Source organism: Hakea prostrata, chromosome 7 (genome assembly GCF_041222555.1).
Source record: "Hakea prostrata isolate BN-2017 chromosome 7, UWA_Hpros_2, whole genome shotgun sequence".
In the NCBI taxonomy this organism is placed as follows: domain Eukaryota; kingdom Viridiplantae; phylum Streptophyta; class Magnoliopsida; order Proteales; family Proteaceae; genus Hakea; species Hakea prostrata.
In genome coordinates, this window is record NC_142606.1 from 2,345,510 (window position 1) to 2,365,893 (window position 20,384).

Below are 20,384 nucleotides of genomic sequence, written 5' to 3' on the forward strand. Positions count from 1 at the left end.
TAATACATGTAACGAAGACAGTTTATGTTGAACAAAATTTGATTGAAGGAGAATCTGAGTCGCAGCCTGGCGATTGGATTTCATTCATACAATTCTTCTTCCCCCAAGTCCTCAACTGATGAGCAAGCATTCCCCACCCTTCCCCCTCTTATCCCCCATTGCACCTAACCTAAATCATCTTCCCACTCCCCCTGCCCCCACCCCAAAAAAACCCAAAAACCCTAACCCTCTTATCTTGCCATTGCCTCCACCAATCCCCTTCTTCCTCTAGGACCACAGGGCTCGACTTCAATGCTGCAAAATAATTGTGCAGCACTATGCAGCAAACGGTCGAGATCAATTGCCTGTTTCGCAAAGTGTGAAAACGCACTTTTCTGAAATGGACAGTTGAGATCTCGATATCGACCGTTCGCTGCAGGTGCTGCACATTAATTACGCAGCACCTCGGCAAAATCCAGGACCACAAGCTTTGAGGTTCATATTTAGGTTTCACTAACCCTAAGCCACCACACCGTAACCGAACCCTAATTACCTTCTTCTCAACCTAAAAGCCTTAAAATAGGCCCGTGCAACCCCAACCACAAGGCTTGAGAAACCCTAATTTGCCGGCTGATTTTGATTAATTGATCCTATAACTGGCCCCCAATTTTGAGGCTACACCAGGGTCTCAAGTCGCTTAAGACGGTTTAATCTTGATCTTTACAGATGAAGAAGATTCTTGTAGGCTTTTGGACCACCAAGCTAGTCTTTTTGGGAATATATCCACCTCTTGTGATACCAAAGAGAAAATTAGGTTTGAGATATGAACTTATTTCAGCCTAAGCTTTTGTTAGATTTCCAGTCCAACATTATTGTAAACCTTGATAATCTCTCTATGACAACAAGCAATATATCATCAGTGCTATCGGCATCAACTATTACTGTTATCTGGCACAGTAGGATCAGAAGCATTTTTTTCAGCCAAAAGAAAAAACCAAATTCATAAAGAATCATTCAGCTTATCTATCTTCGAGAAAACGACTTGAGCTTTCAGAAGCTTTATTTTCAAAGAGAGAGAGAGAGAGAGAGAGAGAGAGAGAGAAGAAGAAGAAGAAGAAGCTGGTTGGGCATCTGGGGTTTCGGTTTTCTACAAAAAGAATATCTAAAAAATAAAACACAGGAAAGAGACGCTGATGAATGTATTCTTAGATAAATCTAGGACAACCTTGTTCTTTCTTTTTTGCTTCATTCTGTTTCAAGAAATGGAGAAGAAATTCTGATCAAGGTTTGGAACGAAGCCTACTGAGAGTAGATAATGCTACATTCCTCCCCAACCTAAATAAGAAAGAACAGTACTTGCGCATGGTGCATCATTAAGCCTGAACAAGATGGGGAGAATGGGGAAAGAGGAAAAAAGAGCAAGAGCAAGAGCAAGAGCAAGAGCAAGAGGGGGGGGTTCTAGAAGAATAAGAATTCAATAGCAATTATGATAACTGCCTTTAATAATCATCATCACAGTGATTGTCGAGTCATCCTTCAAGGTGTACTTCTGAACTTGGGATTTAGAAGAAGACCAAAGGAAGAGAAACTTATTATGTCTCCGACATGTACAACAATCTAGAAACACCACAGGATTAAAAGGTCTAGAATCTGAATTCAAAGGCATTTTCTGATGCAGGAAAATCATGAGCAGAGCACATCAATGCAAGAAGGAAACAAAGAATTTCATCCATCCATCAAGTTTGCAGAGGTTAGGAGACGTACCTAAGATATTTAAACTCATCAAGGGACTGATGGAAATCTCTTCAGCATGTTGACCATTCAGCGTCTCTCATCCTTTTTCACCTTAATCCATAAAACTAAATTCTACGTTTTCTGCAAATCTCAAATTGTGGAGACTACAACATGCACAATCTGCAAGTCTTTCACCAATGAAAGTTAGAACTTATATATCCATATCAATTGGAGGGTACAATTATATGAACTTGAAGTTGCTAACAAAAAATATACAATTCATACATGGAGATACTTCTTGTTAAACAAGGTAGCTAACCAATCTACTAAACCTGACCAGTTGAAGTCAGGACTCTTACCAGTTGGAGAAGGCAGGATTGCTTAAAATGTTGATTAATTCACGTATGCACTACTGATATAGGAACTCAGCCAGCTCCTGATCAAAGTCTGCATCATCATTCTCTTCTTGTACCTTCTGATGATGGTTTAGTCCAGTTTGTTGATAGAACATCTCCTTCTGTATATTCCAGTCATTCGCAATCTTATCCACATCATCTCCAATAAGTTTGTTATTTTCCACAATATGCTTTATGTTTTGAATATCCACCAGCTTGCCAGCCTCTTCTTCAACAAAAAAAGAAATTTGAAGATAAAAGAGAATTAGCAGGAAATAAAAAATAATCTCAGTGTGTGTAATGTTGTTTTATTTTGATAGCAATGTGTGGGAAGCATTACCGTTGATGGCTAGTTCTTTGGCCTTTGCATATTCAGTTGACATTTTATTGAGAACTTTGAGGTCCAGTTCCATCGCCTAGCAAATGAACAATTTGAAAACATAGTATCATCATAATCATTTATATGCCAAGGGAAATCACATTGTAAACACTGTCCAGTGTTAACATATCTAATACTTAAAGATCATCAGATCAATTTTCCATTACTAGAGAGAATAGAAATGAGTTCAGTTAAGAAGGATCCAAAACTGTGCTAGATATCCATCATGTACATACTACTACACCAGGCCCTGCCCGAACCATGCTGGGGGTACCTAACCCTTGTTACTTACCAAGTCCATGGGAAGGAAATGATCAATCCGAGTATTAGCAAACAACCTACAAGCCAGGCGTGGCAATGAGAAAGGTAAGAGCTTATAAAAGACTAAAACGTAAAGCAAAAATTGAAAAGATGAAAGATATCACAACTTACTTCTCATATGCTATTTGCATCCAGGAATCTTGTCGTTTATTGATTTCATTAACCCTATCTATCGTAGAGGATTCATTTATGTCCACGAAGCCAAACAGGAACATGTTCTTTTCTAGCATCCTTTTGACCAGAGCAGGTACTACTTTTATTCTCTCCTTCACATCAACAGCAAGGCACTTAAGTTTCTTCAGCTCTCCTGTTGGGATTAAAGAGGTGACCATGATGTCAGTCAGAATACAGGCTATCTTTCTATCAGGCTGTCATTTCATTAACAGAGCAAATTGTTCAGAAAAAAAATAGAAATAAAAAAAGGGTCACAATTTTAAACAAGATCTTTCAAATAATGTATGTTTACATCTCCTGTGACAGTTTTCTTGTTTAGTGGCTGTTCTTCTTTAGAGTGTCATTTGTTTTTGTATAGTTGTTCAAACATAGTGAGTAAGCACAAGTATCTTTTGAAACTGAGATGGAGAGGCGTTAGCTATAAGCATTTATGATTGATTATCTAATCTTTTTACTTGATTTGAGTGGGTTACTCCAGTTTTTTATTGAGGGCTTAGGGGCCAGGCCTAGCCCCCTGTGGACTCATGATTTGTTAGCACACAACCAACAGACTGGTATCATGGTGCAAGTTGATAAGAATGTTTATATGTTGAAAAAAGGGATTCTTTTAACAACAAAGATAACAAAGATGAGGATCAATATTTAGCAAATTTGGCAGTCAGTTTTACAGACGAGATGAAATCATACCTAAGGACAAATATATCTTGAAAGGAGGCTTAAAAGGCTGTGTCTCGTAAAGACAATACAGGCAATAGAGCCCCCCTAGTCTACGTGATAGAGAATCTTCTGAAACCATGTGTCCTGCATATAACAGACAGTCAGTCCACCCAATGGAACTAATTAAAATGAATATTCATTATCAAGCATATATGGAAAAAATTTAAGCAACCAAATCCTCTGTTTGTTATTATAAATATAGTAATTCATATGCTACTGTAATAAAACAATAATAAACAGTCTTGGAAAGGACCATCCTAAACTACATATGGAAGGCCAGGATAACAGCTGACAGTGACATAGCAGTTAAACAATGTAATTGTATCTTGAACATTATTTAGCAATAACGTAAAAATATAAAACAGAGCAATAACAAAAATATAACCTCAACTACAGAGCTAGCAGAAAAAGGAGAAATGAAACCTAACATATGTAACCTTAAGACCTTATGAAATCTAGCAGGTCCAGTAGATCATAATTGGCAAATTTAAGAAAAAAATTGAAAGCAAATAGTATCTAACAAATTCAAGTATATATATATATATATATATATATATGAGAATAAAAAAATAAAAAACAGAGAAACAATAGGAATTTGAAGAATTTATGATCCTACAAATATGACATATGACACTTTAATGTCAAGACAAATCCCCAGAAATTCTGGTCATTTCTCTCCCCATATAATCCATCATGGAAAACCCTGCTAGCAACACAACAGAAGCCCAATTTAGATGAAAACGCTATGTTACGTCCTCTCAAACAAGATTCAACTAACAATTATAATGCAGCACTAAAGTCCAGGAATATTCACTAATTAGAAATGTAAAATACTATTCCATAAACCACCAATTTTTTCCCACACCAATTCTGTCCACGCCATTCTAGCAATCCACAAAACCAAAATTTGAACCAAATACTCACCTACATTCTTGGAATTTTCAATCCAATTTTGCATCCTCAATCATCTGTTAAAACCATTGTAAATCCCATCTCAAATTTTTCCTGGAAACCCTAAAACTTGCCTAGACCTAACCAGCAATTAGAAAGATCCCATGTTCTCTCAGTCAAAAACTAATGCTCGTTACCCCCAGGAAAACTCAATCCAAAATAATGCCCCCAATTTCCCATTATAAACCCTAGATTTTCCTAAGATTACTTTCCAGAAACCAAGACACCAAAACTTTTTTTTTCCAGCAGTAATCCACCATCAATTGAAACTCCAAACCTTCAGTGATAGGCTCCCAACATTAAGGTTACCTAACCTTTTTATCAAACTCTACATCCTCTACCAGACCCAAACCCTAATTTTGACTTAAAACCATTTTTGACCAACCCAAGCTTATCAGTTCATCCTGGATGCTAGTTCCTAGTTGGTCTCCTGCCAATTTAGGATTACATCTGCATGCAATTGGACCACCCCCACCACAACAAACCACTAAAAGAAGATGGTGTACAGCTAGATATAGGAGATGTTCGCATGAAGAAACTAGATTCACCATGATTCCAAGAAGGATGATCTGCCAGATGTTGCTCCCACCTCCCAGTGGTTTACTACTGCCCCAAGAATGGCATAGGAAAACATCAAGCAACACTAGGATTGCAAAATTAAATCTTCAAAAAACATGTAGACATGAGCTAAATTTTCTTGGCATCCAAATGCATTAACAAACATGAGCAGGAAGGTGGCTGTAGCAGATGATCCTTTCTCTCCATACGGAAAGAACAAGATTACCTTTGACATAGAATAAATCTCCAAGTTGCTAACATGAACTACTACTCTTACCAATGCAGCAGATCAATTAAAAAGTAATGATCACAAAAAATCATGTAAAAGTCATACAGAAGCATACCAATTGAATAGGCATACAAGGATTGCATAAAGAAGCCAAGGTTTGCAGTAGGCTTAGCCTCATAAATGTAGGAGAACTTCCGAGAGAGCCATATTTTCTTCATATCATCCAAGGTTGTTGAATTACTCTGCAGTTTAAATAAGTATAAAACAATCAGTAGCATCCTTCAACTACAAGAACCAAGCACCAACACCTTCAGCCCTTGCCCAAAAAAATTACATTCTGAAGGAGGAAAAAAGCATAAAAAGAGTAGCAATGAAAAGAAAGAGTAACAATGAAAAGAACAAAAACTGAAACCAGAAATTGTACCTCAGTAAAATCATTTATGAGCTCATCAATATCTAGCTTGAAAGGAGTAAGATCCATTGTACTTTCAACTCCTCAAGAAGAACAGAAGATGCAATGCTTTGCTTTCTTTTCACAGGAATTCAATATCTAATAACCCAAAAAAAATTAACGGGAGGGGGGCCAAAGGTAAGAATGGACACATAAAACCTGAAAACTAAACAAACATTAGACATCTGATTTGTATTATTAGAAAAAATGCTAAAGTGAATCCCAACACTAGCCACCATAATACCGTGATTCTGAATAGCTCAGATCTACAACCTCTGCAGTCCACAATAAATAAATCACCTCATTAGAATTATTGCCTAAAGTTGTTGTCATCACCAATAGGCAATCCCCATATCTTTATCATTCAGTTTGGCAATATGAATAGCCAGATTGCCTATAGTAGCATATGTTGACTGGGCATACAGCTGGGTTTTTTTATTCATAACAGTGATGAAGTTTTTTAAGTAATAAGCCATCTTTTAGGGTTTTTCTCCCCTTTTCTAACATGTAGTGACTAAACGATAACTTTTTGGTAGGGGTGTAAATGGATAACCGAAATCCGCTTCCGAATTCGCCTCCGCACCCGTTTAGGAGTATCCGAATCCGTCCGATTATTAATAGGATGCGGATATGGTATACCCATTTCTTACCGAATATTATCCGTCCGATAAAATTATCCGATTAAGTTACCTATTTAGATTTATTATTTTTATTTTTATAAATTTTACCTATGATTTGTGACTATTTTTCTAGATTTCCTACTAAAATAGCTACCAAAGTTGTTAAATTCTTAAATTTCAAACCTAGCTCTCACAAATAAAAAGGTAAATATGTTAATAGGTAGCCAAAAATTTGTATTCAATCTATATTCATGTCCATTTAGAAGAATCTACTTAAGAAAATCACTATCCGATTATCATCCGAATCCGACAAAATCCGTCCGAAAACCAATAGGATATTATCCGAATCCGTCCGAATATAATAGGATGTGGATATGAATATACCACTATCCGATCCGGATCCGGTCCGTTTACACCCCTACTTTTTGGTAGATAAATGACACGAAGCTGTTTTAAACAATCAATCCAGGTTCTGCCTCTGAAACCACATTACTCTTTGAAAGCTAAATTCAAGATTCATGGAAACACTTCCCAGGTAATCAACAACAGTAACTATTCCCTTGTAAATATACTTCTTTTTGATTCTCCACCACCCTATACATGGACAAACCAATCAACTATTGGTCCAGTTGGTTTTAGCCTGCAGTTGGTTTCAGGGTTTTATGGCAATAATTCTGTGCCAAATTTCCCAATTCGGCACAGAATGCACTTTTTATGCTTCTGTGCCGAATTGGGCAAATTGGGCACAGAATTTGTATTGAAATCTTGTATGGTTGGGCACAAATGGCCATGTTTCTCTGGCAAAATTGGCACACAATCTTGTATGGTATGCACAAAATCCAGGTACAAAATGGGCACTTTTTTTTTAATAAAATAATTAAAAAAGGTAAATATACATCAGTTGATACATAGTTACTCACATAAAATCAGGTTGTTCCAAGTGATTAGTGGCAGTCTGGTCCACTGAAATTGAGCAATCTAAACTTCAAAGATCATTCAGGAGACCAACCAAAAGACCAAGGTGGAGAAGAACAAGAAAATGGAAAACATAAATCCAAAATGTCAACTTCACAGATTATTTGAACTCTATCAAACTTACAGCACAACCACCTGATTCAGATATAATGTAAAATGTAATCCTAGGCAGTAGGGCAACCTTGAACATAAATTTAGTGAGGATCTTTTCTGTGATTTCTGCTAACTGATTGTATGGCAAGAGCCACACTGAAAAAGACATTTAATTTTCAGAATTCTCCCCTTGTTCGGAGCTATGGAGTAATCCATGTTCTGACCAAATATGATCACTAACAGAGTAACACCGTAATGGTGCACCTAATTGAGGTGGAACAGCTAAACAACATCTATACTTGGCATCTCTCTTTGCCAAGGGAAACCATACTAAGACTGAGAAGCTTTGAATGCAGTTAAACATTAGAAATTCTGTACAAAAATTCTCACTTTGTATGATTCCTTTTTTTTTTTGCTGGGTTGGGTGGGGTCAAGAAAACTAGTTACCAGATGGGTTGATTCTCTGCATGAACAAATTCATGTTTTCTACCTCCCCCCCCCCCCCCCCCAAAAAAAAAAATTTGTAGACATGATAGCTGACCCCCTCAGTTCAGGTTGTCTTCCTTTTTACATGTCCTCATTCTACAACAAAACTGATGATCATATGGTATATATTCAACCACTCATGAATTGATCACACATTTTACAAGGCCATGTTCTTCAAATAATAAAAAAGTGTTGCACAGTGTTTTACAGGGGAAAGAAAGAGTACAGAGTTCTTTCATTGATGTCCGGCCTAGTACAGCCAGCAAGAAGACTGAAAATGACAATGATCTCAATGCAATATAGTTCTGACAGATGCCATTTATGCATTCAATCAACAAGGTTTTTTCCTGTTCTATTGATAAAAAGAATGGATTAGCTTCAAAAATAAGTGTCGTGCATCATTGACAACCAGAAAATACTTACAAATCAAGAAACGTCAGATGCTGGATTCCAAACCTATTATGATGCAAATCTATGTTGAATGATATTTGATAGAGCAGACCAACTTCTCTATGTTGATAGCAGGTGACGGTGGGGAGGAAAGAGTAACACAATGAAGCTGTTCCATTCCTCATTTTCATACACATTGGTAGGTAATACAGGTTTTTAAAAACTTGAATTACAATTATATACAGTTAGGGGAACTTTTACATTTGCTAAAGTGTCTAGATTCTAAAGTCAATTGTTAAATGCAGGTCTTGGAATGGCAATGTTCAGCCTAGGTAAAAGTCAACAAAAAAGTTCTTATTGAATTTCTTTTAGTCTACAAATTTTGAACAGAATAGTTTCAATCACTTTTTCAAACTTTAGGTCTTTTCATGGCATTGCAACCTAGGATCATAGCCTGTGGGAACAGATTAGCAGCTTATATATAACTGCGATTTTAGAAAACCAAGACTAATGTTCACATGACTAATCAGATTGGTTGTTGTGGTTGTGTAATCCAAGCAGCGGCTTGGAAGGGTTTATCAGTTCACATGCTCTTGGTGAAGCACAATTATACTTCGTCACCCAAGATTTTCTTCACATATGGATAGGAAGAGAATTTAGTCTACCATTTTTGGTATGTGATCACAGAAGGATCACTTTGAATAAAGACAGCAACTCTTCCAAAAGTGAATGCCATCAGATATCTAATATAAAACATGAAACAGTGTTCATTAAAGAGGGGAAAGGGAACAACAGTTGCCTACCATTCAAACCTTATCATGTTTTCCTCGTCACTAACCCATTCAAAACTAAAAAGAAGAAAAAATAACTGCTTATGCAAACCAAGCCCACATACGAAAACCATGCATTTTTCAAGTTATTACCATTATTTTCTTTGTAATTTCATAGCTTTTCATTCTGCTACATGACAGACCCCGTGCATGCATGAAACCAGATTTGAATAAAAAACATTTGAAGGACCTTCTGTTAGTTAATTTAGTGATGATAAATAGGAAATATTTCACATTCATAAAGGTCCAGATATTTTACATTCTGTAGGTTGGAGAAAATTAAGGTCTAGCAGGTGCCAATAACAAGCATTTCATCTTCATCATGTTCTTCTCTCCAAACAGCTCTAATTCTACAACTGCTGAAGAATTTTACACAGACTATTGGAAGTCCCTTTACAGGAAGATGGGATTTTGGGAGATGAGAATAATAAGAAGTTCCAATGATAACCTGTAGATGTGAACAAGAAAATACAGATTTTTTTTCCAGACAAATCAACGAATTTCAACAAGAAAACCAAAATCTGGAAAGGCATTATATAGTTAGGAATCCAGAATCCTACCCAACAATCTCAACTTGGTGAACAAGACCCACTGACGGTAATATTTGATTTCCCTATGATTTTACTGAGAAACAGAACTAAGAAACAACAGTCGTATAACGCAAGTCTGAATACCTTCATAGCCAAAGCCAACATGATAAGCAGGGCCAACAAATTACACAACCCTTTTGAAAAACCCAAAATGAGTTTAGGAGACGAATGATTTGTAAACAACACATTTTCAATGATCACAAATCTGAAGAAAATCCCCAATAGCCTGCAGGACTAATAAAAGCAGCAACTTCGCAGAATATGCGTAAGGAAGTGGAAAATACCTAGAATCAGAAGCAATTGAACGAAGATAAAGAGGTGGGTTGCAGACACACGGTTTCGGTTGCAGAGACAGAGCTTCGCTTGCGCAGAGAGTGCTTCGGCTTCTGGCAGAGAGATCGGTTGCTGAGATGCTTCCAAACAGAAAGATCGGTTGCAGAGAGCTTGGACCTCTTACGCTTGCTTAGGGCTTCAGACATACGAGAGACACGACAGAGACTAAAGAGACCAGAGAGAGCCGCGAGTTGAGAGAGACGAGGGGAACCAGAGAGAGTCAAGAGAATTGAGACAGTTGAGTGAGACGAGAGAGAGTCGAGAGAAACGATTTGCAGCTTTTGAAATTAGGTTGTATAATTACATCGCTAACCTTCATCACCGTCGCCTTCACGCACTGTGCTCCACTTTTTCACGAGAACGTCAGATAAGTTTCAATTAAGGGTTTCCTGGTGGGCACCAAATACATAAATCGGTACATTATATTTTAACCGGTTTACATATATGATTTCGACAACTTCTGTACTTATACTGGACAAATGGCACAGAATTAGTGTGTCAGAATCAATGTCATACAACCCTGAACTTTTACTCGTCTATTATAACCACCAAACCGTATTAGTTTCTATAGAAGCCATTCCATCTAAATTCCTAATTACATAACTACATTTGACACTGCAAGCCACCTGATAACAAAAAATTACAATCGAAGTGAAAAAAACTCAAATTATTATTACTTATAATGCATACATATTCACCTGAAGATCTTCGGGAGAAAACCCAGTCGTTGAACGCTGGAGATAGCTGTGGCAGCCTAGCAGGGAGAGTGGGCGGTGGGGTAGCAAGAGGAGGAAGACAAAGTAGAAGGAAGTGGGCGCAAGGAAGAAGAACAAATAAGAAGGAAAGGAGGCTACTACTTATCACTTTAGGAGAGAAGTCACAAGAACACCAGCTGAAGAGGAAGAAGCTACCACTCTGCAACTCGTAGCTAGAGGTGTCAAGAGAGGTGAGTTCCACCTCTGCAGAAAACCCTTGTTTTTCTGTTGTTGTATTGTATCGTTTCGAGTCTTTTAAGCGTATTCTCCAATATGTAGCGCTTTCTATCATTTTGTTGGGAACTAGAATAAGTGAATAACTCAATTTTGAGCAAATTACATTTAAAACCCCCGTATTCTTATATAAATTACTTTTATATTTTTATAATCTATTATATTACATGTATACCTCTCATTTTTTTAAATTATATAACTACCTTATCTCTTTATCTCTACTATCAGAATAATAGATAAAGTGATGAGAGCACGTATTATATTTCCAAAATTTCCAATATTAACTTTATTTATTTAAATTTAAATCCCATAAAAAGAAGAAATATGATTTTTTTATTATTTTAAATATATTATAATCATATCTTTAACGATAAATTTTATTTTTTTAAAGTAGTTTTCTAACAACTCTCCTAAGAAAAGTCCATTCACCCTAAAGATTGACTAACTTTTATATATATTTTTATTTAATTTATATAAAAACTTCTTTTTTAATATTAAAATTGATGATGTTAAACACAAGGGATGTTTGCAATTGAATGAATTTCAAGGGGTATAAATACAATTAATTGCAAACACAACGGATGTAAATATAATTTGCTCTTATTTAAGAAAGAAAAGGAAAGAAAAAAAGATGTACCAATATTGCATGATGTCTTTTTTTATTTGGGTGGTTGGTCAGGGGATTTTACATCTAAGATTATCATACAACAAAACCAAGGATAAAAACAGGAGAGGAGAATTAACATAGAAGAACCAGCCCTGTGATTTCAAAACAGTTTTGGCGATAACATCAACAACAAAATTAGCCTCATGAAAGACATGATGAAAGTGACATTTTGTGAAAATAGAGGCAAGTTGAAGAATATCCGTGACAAGGGTAGTGACTTTCCAAAAAGGATAAGTCTGTGATGTGAGAAATGTCACCAAGGCTTGGTTATCTGTTTCTAGAATGATGTGTGAAAGTTGAAGCTATAGTGCACACTAAAGAGCCTTTCGGGTTGCAACTGCCAGGGCTATTGTAGAATCATGTATACCAGTAGCTTGCCCAAAAGAAGGAAGAACCTGATGATCTTGATTTCGGGCTAAACCTCCTATATCGGAGAGGCAGAGATCAACATTGATTTTGACCCACCCTACTTGAGGAACTTCCCAACAAATCATACATTGCACTAGTGGAGGTCTTGATGGGGTAAGTGGCGGTGGAGTAAATTGGAACAAGGCTCAGCATATGTGCTGAATAGCAGATTTTAGAGAGAATGGATGTGAACTACCCATTCAAGAAGTATAGAGATTTCAAAGTGCCCAAAGAGAAATGAGAATTTGATAATGTTGATCATGTTGTTGGATGCCCAAATAAGCTTTGGCCCACATCTGGCGTAACTAGAGGGAGATGGATATTCCATTGTGGAAGACAGTTGATTCCAAATGCAAGTAGTCATAGGACAATGAATGAAGAGATGTTGCACTGATGCAGGATGTGTTGTGCAAAATAGACAACTTATTAGGATGTGACAACCTTTCTCAACAAGAAGATATGCAATGGGTATCTTATGATGGAGGGGTTTCCAAAGGAAGTGCATTGTGCAAGGCGAGATGCGAAAATGCCAAAACTTTAACCAATTGAAGCAATTTATTCGTGGAGAGGTATGAAGGGGAATGATGGTAAGATTATATGTTGATCTGACTATGAAAATCCCTATAGATATGAGTTTCCAAACATATTTGTCTTCACATGAATGAAGAGGAATGGTATGCTACGGATTTTGTGAGGATGTCAGCAGACCACCAATTATGTAATTTTTCATGATCTCCTTCGGCTGAAGTATGATTTATGAAATCAGCCACGTGAAAAGAAGAATGGCCAGCAAGGTAACATCCGAGATCCAAAGTTTGTCTTGGAACCCAATTGAATAGCCACGGGCAGCCTACCATTTCCGATTAGAAAGAAAAGTCATCTCTGTAAGAGATCTCTTGCCTGGAGGATGGACTTCCACCCCCAGGAAGATGTAAAGGAACTTGTTGCTCGAAAGAAAGAAAAATGTCTAAAATATTCGTTCATCATAGTGCGACCCCATAGAGTACCCTTTGGAGCATGTCGTCTCATCTTGTTCGTGATATAGTTGCTGATTCAAGATTACTTTTTTTTCTTTTTTTCTTTCTTCTTTCTTCTTCTTCTTTGTTTTTGTTTTTGTTTTTCTTTTCTTTCTTTCTTTCTTTCTTTCTTCTTCTTCTTTTTTTTTTTTTTTTTGTAAGAAACTGAAAAGCTTCATTCATGATTCAAGACTACTTTTGTTGCTACACACGAATAATAGTTCTGTCAGGTATAAATGCTGTTATGCATCCTATTTCTCCCGTCTTCTCTTATGTCGTGCTTGTTAGTGTGCTTAATCTTATACGCTTGGAGAGTGCAATTCTGTACGCCTCAACTCATCTTGTTCATGATACCGTTGCTGATTAATTTCTTCTGTTGCTACATGCGGATAAATGGTTATGTCATCGTTTATAAATGTTGTTGTGCATCCTCTCTCTCATAGTCTTCTATTATGTTGTTATTAAGGTGCTTAATCTAATGTATAGTTCTTATACAAAGATTATAGGACTACTTGTTTTGAGCACATTGGAAAATGACACATGCTTCCAGTGGACTTGAGAACAGAGAAACCTCAGGAGAAGTGCATGGCAATGAAGCTACCTGTTGTCTTTTTGACAATGAAGTGGACAATAAAATTTACAGCATAAGAACACTGATGAACTCTAAAACAATTTCTAGAGGCACAGAACTGAATCAACTGCTGTAACAGTTGCATCCAATTGTGCAAGTTTCACTTCGAGTTCGAGTTACTGCGATTTGATGACAGATAATACAATGAGAATTCAAGATTCTAAAAAATGGGTAAATACCGGAAGCGATTTATAGCCTGAGGGATATACACTTGCAGGCTTGAATTGATTTCCATAGGGTATTCTAATAGTAACAAATGACTATGATTTTACAGTCAAAACTCGAGGGGCCCCCTCACTCGAAGAGAAAATCAAATACCAAGATACAAAAGAAAAAAAGAAGATAAAAATTGAGGGGTTCAGTGGAAGAAACAACAGAAATGATACAATGCGTAGAAGGCTTTGAGGGGAATTACAATTATCAAAAATAACTGAGTTAAGAACAAACACTAACAAAGAATATCTAATCTCGGCAACCTGGACCCTTAAAATTTTCTGAGGGAAACTTAACCGTGCAATGCTTAAGCAATTGCCGACTGGATTGTCTCCACCTCCTTGGGCCGCCATAAAGACTTCTGGACACAAAGCAAACCTTCCTTGTCCTTAGAGTAAGTCAGACGGATCTCCCACTGCATGGATTTAACAAGGTTCTCAATCTCACTGATGGTCTCAACGTTGTCGCGGACAATCAGTTTCCCATCTGGCCTGAGCATCCGATCAACCTCAGCAATGACAGCAACTATGCTACACCTGCAGATCACAGAGCATACAACAATGAACCCATGGAATTCCTTTCAGCAAACACACTTAATAATCAGGAACGCGCAAGGTAGAAGGATGAGGACCTCTTTTTGACTTTAGAAAAGAGATGATCTGCATGAAGAAGGTCAAAAGATCTCGGATAGGTGCTGAACGATTCACACCAATCATGATACATTCCAAATAGACCCCTCTCGTAAATTATGGGAAGTGTATCAGGAGAATCAACAGGAACCACATTCATGACCCACACTTGCATATCTCGAAGAGCAGCTGCAAAACTGGATGGCAATGCAAAGCATAATTAAGTCATAAGAAATAGTACTTCTAAAAATGGCAAGAGCTGATGTCACAGGAGCCTTTATTTCTCTTGGGGGTATCGGATGAAAGTGTTTCATGCTGTTTCAGGGAAATAAGTGCTGCCTAGCATAGTAGGATGATTTATTTTGCTTACCCTCCATAAACGGCTCTCATATCCATGACATTCCTCACTGATGACCAGCTGATTCCCATTCCATTCAGATATGACTTCTCTACAACATGTTTCCAATGATGATAGTCTGCAGTGAAATCTTCTGGGGCTGCTTTACCATAAACTCCAACCTGAGAACTCTTCAACCAATATGGCGGTTTCTCCAGCCTGGAAGGCCACTGCTCTGGCCATTGTGACCCACGCTCTGAGGTATCTACAGGAACTCGGTGCATGCATGCCTGCAATGGCACATTCCTGCACACAACCAGATGGTAGAAAAAAGTAAAAAACCATTATAAAGGTAGGTCTAGAATTAAAGAGAACTAGTTGATAAAGAATAAGCAACCAGGCAGCATTTGGATCATCAGAGTTTTGACAGAGTGGAGGATCATTTTCTGCTCTGTTCTCATAGCACTCATTCGATGTGGGTTTCCTATATATCGCCGCACCAACATGGTTAATTTTATCCTTTTGAATTGTAATCAGCTCCCAGCACATTGACTTTGTTAATTTTTTCATGGCTGCCACAAATATCCATGTCAAAAGCCAAAAAAAAAAGGATAAAATGCCCATTTCTCTTTAAGCTAATCACAGATCAGTTAAAGACGAAATCTACCTTCCCAAATTTCCACATCTTCATCGAGTTTTTGGTACACTGGAGTAGCAGACCAAACGAAATAACCACCAGGCCGTAACACACGATTCAGCTCCAAAAGCAGCTTACCCCCTGCAAGTTTTACCACAGTCATTGCCTCATATTGACCCAGAGCAAAAGAGCATGCTTAACATCCCATAAACATGCACAAACAAACCAACCCAGGGGGATGAGGTTTGATGTTGGAAATACCTTCAATATGCCAAGGCACCCTACAGCGTGCACAATGGACAGCATCAAACACTCTTCCAGGGAAGGGTAATCTCAGGGTTCCCATCACAGCAGAAATTGCAGGGATTCCCCGTTCAAGTGCAAATTGCACTTGCGCTTCATGTTCATCCTTGGGAGCAAAAGACATGGCAAGAACATCTCTGTCAAAGAGAAATCCCCCAAAGCTGGCCACCCCGCATCCAACATCCAATATAACACGGGAGTGTTTTCCCCATGCTATGTCAGGTACAGACTGCAATTATGATTAGAGAAACGCATGTTACAGAGATTTTTGTAAGACTACATTGGATAAAAATGAATGAATCAGTTATCATGATCCACAGTAGGCAGCAGCAGAACATTGGAAAATATACTTACTAAAGATATCTACAACGGTACAATAACATTAAAAGATATTAATAATAAATAAGGCGAACAAAATGAAACTATTTGGACACAATGAATGGTCAAAATGAGGATGCTACTGCAATAAAATAACAGCATAAATGGAAGTGACAGCCAAAAATAAGTAGATTGGGAAGTAACAAAATCTACGGTGATAAAACAACTAAATACAAAATTAAATGGCTTGGAAGTATATAGAGAGAGACTTGGCTTGCAGGTGGTCAGGAAAATAATGGACTCACGTGGTTTGAATGGTCCAAAGGAGATGCACAAAGCAAAAGCGTATATGACAAAATTCAAGGGAAACCACAAGACTGAATAAATCAAAGTATCTTCCTATTAACAACAACTGACTCAGTTTACTAGCCATGCATAGCAAGAAATTCTTAGTTCATTTTCAGCTTCCTTTTCCACCCTAAACCCCTCAGCTTTTATGTCATACAGAAGAATTTTCACCTTTCTTCTTGAATGCATTTATTCAATGTGTATGCAGGAACTGTAAAACAACCTCTTCTTTAACCAATGAAGCCATCACCAAAATAATTTAAATCCATAAAAAAAATGCCACTAAACACGCATGAGAGGAATGAAGCAATAAAGTGGCATTTCAAGTGGTTAAGTAAACAGCATGCACAATGAAATGAGATGAAAATACACTTCAAGAGTACAGAGGATTTTAGTGCTTACATCCTGAATGAAATCTATGTAATGAAGAGCGCCATGCTTAAATTGAGTTCCACCACCAGGAAAAGTGAGATATTCTCCAGTAAGTTTTACCCAATTCTGATGCCCCTTCACCTCTGCAAGCTTGACATGGGGAACGTTGTAATACCATATCTGCCAAAAATGAACAATAACATTGTTGTCAAATCCAAATGAAATGTTTTCATGCATATAGTAAAGGTAATGTACCTTTTCCCTGCTTGTAGGCCACTGAATTGGACGCTTGTAACCTTGAGGTAAGGAAACAAGGCAAGTGGGAGCTTCCTCAGGACAGTGCCTTTCTCGATGTTCATAGTGCTTAGTAGTCCGAAGATGCTTGATAGCTTCCCAGTTGTCTAAGCAAGGAATGTAATCTGGGCCAGCAGTGACATTACAGACCTTCCAGCTGTATCCACCTTGTCCGTTTTGGTCCTTAGATGAAGAAGATTGCTGAGTTTCCTTCTCATTCTTTGACTCATCAGCTTGAGTTGAGAATGCACCATTCTGAGTGCTGGTCTCCTTTAGGATCTCTGACTGCGCCCCATCAGGAAATACTTCATTTGAGGGTTGTTTCTTTGCCTGATCACTTGACTTGTTCTCTTCAGGGCTTTTCTCATTCTCATCAAAGCTTTGCTCTGATACTTTGTCTTGATTGGTTTCAGTCTTCTCATTCTCAATAGAGCTTTTCTCAGATCCCTCATCTTGATTTGTCTCAGTTTTCTCCTCTATCTTATCCTCTTCTTTGGTTTGACCTGCGCTCTCGTTTGTTTCTGGTTTATTCTCATTCTCAGTGGAGTCTGCTTTTCTCTCCTCTGAGCTCTCCTTTGATTCTTCCTGTCCATCAGTCTTCGTTTCGCCACTTTCTGTTTTTGTTTCTTCTGCTTCAGTTTTTGACTCTCCACCACCTTCCTGTGATTCTACGCTCTCATTTTTTTCATCTCCACCATTTTCAGACTTGGTTCTAGATGCTTCTTCTGCTTCAAATTTTTGCTTTTCACTTTCCTCAGTTTTCTCTTCTTGGTTTTCCTTGACATTATTCTCTGTCGTCTGGTCAGATTGGCTCGCGTTCTCTTTAACATCCGAGGTACTTCCACCTTGGGTAGTGTGAGTGTCACTGTCTCCTTTTGTTGCATCCTCAGGTAAATCACCTGGATTGTCTTCAAATTGCCGAGATTCATTCTCGGTCACTGGTTGTTTTACATCAGTTTTTGTGTCTTCACTTTTAACATCTTCATTTTTGCTCTCCTGATTAGACAAATCCACATTTTGAGCAGGTACTACAGATGAGGATGTCATCATCCAAACTCCGACCAGGCAGAGAGCAACAAACACAACGAGAGTAACCGTTGAACAGTAGGAAGTGGATGACCTTCGGCCATCCACTCTGGTATATTTTCCAAATGCCATCTTTTACATAAAATGTACCTTAAACTGATATACCTAATGCAGGCAAAAACAGAAAATCAGAGTTGACCATGAAAACCATCCTCCATCCTCGCTGAATTTGATGTAACAAAACAGATGCAGTGGATAACTAACCACAAAAGGACACATTCTTGCACAGCACTTTAAAAACAAAAAAGCAAGAAATGGGAGTAACTCAGAAATCCAGGAGAAGCACAAAAAGATCCTAGATCTCCAACAGAGGATCTCATGATACATCTAAATCAGAATTCTGATGCAAGAGAATTAGGAACCCGAACAGAAAAAGGCAGAAAATATTGGATCTTTAATAGTAGGAGAGCTGGAACATATCAATTGCACCATTAGTAAAGAGAATGACCAGGATCCAACTAATGCGAGGTAACAGAGAATACCATATTATGGCTGAAATGCAAAAACTCAGGGCCGTAAATTAAGAGGAGTAAACCAACCAGATCAGTACCAATATCAGCACGCTTTTTTATTTATTTTGATGGAACAAATGAAAAGAGATTATATTAAATATGCATAAGAGAGTCAACCGGAAAGTTAAACTGTACATCATCTTTTAAATGTTACATACTCAACCAAACCAGAAACCAAAACCAAGATAATTACACAGGCGATCCCAAAGGCTTAAAAACGCGAACCTTTGAGAGTATATCAGTATGTTTACCACGTGAAGCTATTTATAAATAAAAAATTAATAGTTCATTTACATTGTAGATCACAAGTTAAAATTTTAAGGAAGAAAAAGAAAATGATACAGTGCCAGTAACCAACTCAACAACCTTGAATCGATCTAGATCTGCATTAAATCAAGCAAAAAGAAAGTCTAATTTATCCAATCGAATATCCGAATCAACAATTCATTGCACGAAAAAATTATTTCAATGGAACTTTCATCCGAAAGTAGTAAATACAGACAGAAACTCATAAGAAAAACGAATTTGAGATCCTAAAACCACCGGATCTGGGGGCATCTACCTCAAACTCCGACAAAAGAACAACACCACCACTACCAGTTCATCCAGAAAACCAAATACGCAAACGCAAAGGCTAATCTATTCAGCTCACCCAAATAAACGAAAAGAAAAATAAAAACACAATGTCCAAACCAGAGCTGAATGAGAATACATACTTGGAGAAGAAAGATCAATAAGATGGCATTGCTTGGAACGGATCTTCGGGACTGATACGATTCACCCTAAATGCCACAAAATCGTCTAAGATTTGCAGAGAAAGAAAGCAGAGACGACCACAAGATCAACTTTCGTTCTTTGCTTCTTCCATGCGTAAACATAGCTGAAGAGAGGAGGAGATATAGTAGGGGAAGCTCTCACTTTTAATTATTTTTTATTAATTAACTGATTAATAAATATGATTGCGTTAATTGAGGAGAGTGAGGGAAACAACCGGACAACCACAAGCAGGCCGTGATCTAAGTAGGGATCCAGAGAGAAAGATTAAGAATGAATAGGTGGATTAGTAATTAAACAATAAACCGTAACAAGCGTATTACCGGTAATACAAATCGTTTTAAAATCAATGAAATTAGGAGGAGCTTCTTGGATCTACAGCCACATTAACATGAAAATACCATTTTAGTCATTGCATCCTACCCTACGAAGGTCAACTTCACCGCTTAAACAACTTAAATCAAATTTACTCATTTGACATTCGTTAGGAGTTAGGAGAGCCTTTTAATGAACCGATTCAAACTATCAGTTCATACTGGTCCATACTTATCCGTACCGCAAAGTTTGGTATTAAAAAAGATATAGAATTTGGACAATTTGCCAACGAGCTTTTCTAGTAGTGAAACCAACATCTCTTAGTGAAAA

General features: G+C 37.5%; 2 protein-coding genes across 10 annotated transcripts; both read right to left on the reverse strand.

The window, feature by feature from the left end:
- Nucleotides 1-1,805: 1,805 nt before the first annotated feature.
- On the reverse strand, nucleotides 1,806-11,188 carry LOC149008914 (Small nuclear RNA activating complex (SNAPc), subunit SNAP43 protein). 9 transcript variants are annotated; one of them, XM_089160697.1, is made up of 10 exons: nucleotides 10,519-10,817; nucleotides 10,157-10,370; nucleotides 5,862-5,987; nucleotides 5,553-5,679; nucleotides 3,670-3,783; nucleotides 2,920-3,115; nucleotides 2,780-2,825; nucleotides 2,449-2,524; nucleotides 2,073-2,337; nucleotides 1,806-1,893 (listed from the first exon to the last, which is right to left on the reverse strand). In XM_089160697.1, the coding sequence occupies exons 3-9, from the start codon at nucleotides 5,916-5,918 to the stop codon at nucleotides 2,123-2,125; spliced, it is 831 nt and encodes a 276-aa protein (XP_089016823.1). In that variant the 5' UTR covers nucleotides 5,919-5,987; nucleotides 10,157-10,370; nucleotides 10,519-10,817; the 3' UTR covers nucleotides 1,806-1,893; nucleotides 2,073-2,122. The 9 variants fall into 9 exon arrangements, with proteins under 9 accessions (XP_089016823.1, XP_089016822.1, XP_089016825.1 ...); XM_089160696.1 differs by adding an exon at nucleotides 7,429-7,471 and having other exon boundaries at nucleotides 10,157-10,817; XM_089160699.1 differs by lacking the exons at nucleotides 10,157-10,370; nucleotides 10,519-10,817 and adding an exon at nucleotides 10,904-11,188.
- Nucleotides 11,189-13,888: 2,700 nt separating this feature from the next.
- LOC149008915 (putative methyltransferase PMT26) lies at nucleotides 13,889-19,894 on the reverse strand. Its single transcript, XM_089161349.1, has 9 exons — nucleotides 19,682-19,894; nucleotides 17,329-18,558; nucleotides 17,104-17,253; nucleotides 15,994-16,264; nucleotides 15,763-15,873; nucleotides 15,493-15,667; nucleotides 15,129-15,401; nucleotides 14,761-14,955; nucleotides 13,889-14,665 (listed from the first exon to the last, which is right to left on the reverse strand). The coding sequence occupies exons 2-9, from the start codon at nucleotides 18,523-18,525 to the stop codon at nucleotides 14,437-14,439; spliced, it is 2,601 nt and encodes an 866-aa protein (XP_089017475.1). The 5' UTR covers nucleotides 18,526-18,558; nucleotides 19,682-19,894; the 3' UTR covers nucleotides 13,889-14,436.
- Nucleotides 19,895-20,384: the final 490 nt, after the last annotated feature.

Coding starts and splice junctions, on each gene's coding strand:
- LOC149008915 (XM_089161349.1), bottom strand. CDS start 18,525: ATGGCATTTGGAAAATATACCAGAGTGGATGGCCGAAGGTCATCCACT. Junction 17,254..17,328: donor GGCCTACAAGCAGGGAAAAG/GTACATTACCTT, acceptor CATTTTTGGCAG/ATATGGTATTACAACGTTCC. Junction 15,874..15,993: donor GGTGCCTTGGCATATTGAAG/GTATTTCCAACA, acceptor TAAAACTTGCAG/GGGGTAAGCTGCTTTTGGAG.
- LOC149008914 (XM_089160699.1), bottom strand. CDS start 5,918: ATGGATCTTACTCCTTTCAAGCTAGATATTGATGAGCTCATAAATGAT. Junction 3,784..5,552: donor CTTGTATGCCTATTCAATTG/GTATGCTTCTGT, acceptor TGTTATATGCAG/GACACATGGTTTCAGAAGAT. Junction 3,116..3,669: donor CAAGATATATTTGTCCTTAG/GTATGATTTCAT, acceptor TAATCCCAACAG/GAGAGCTGAAGAAACTTAAG.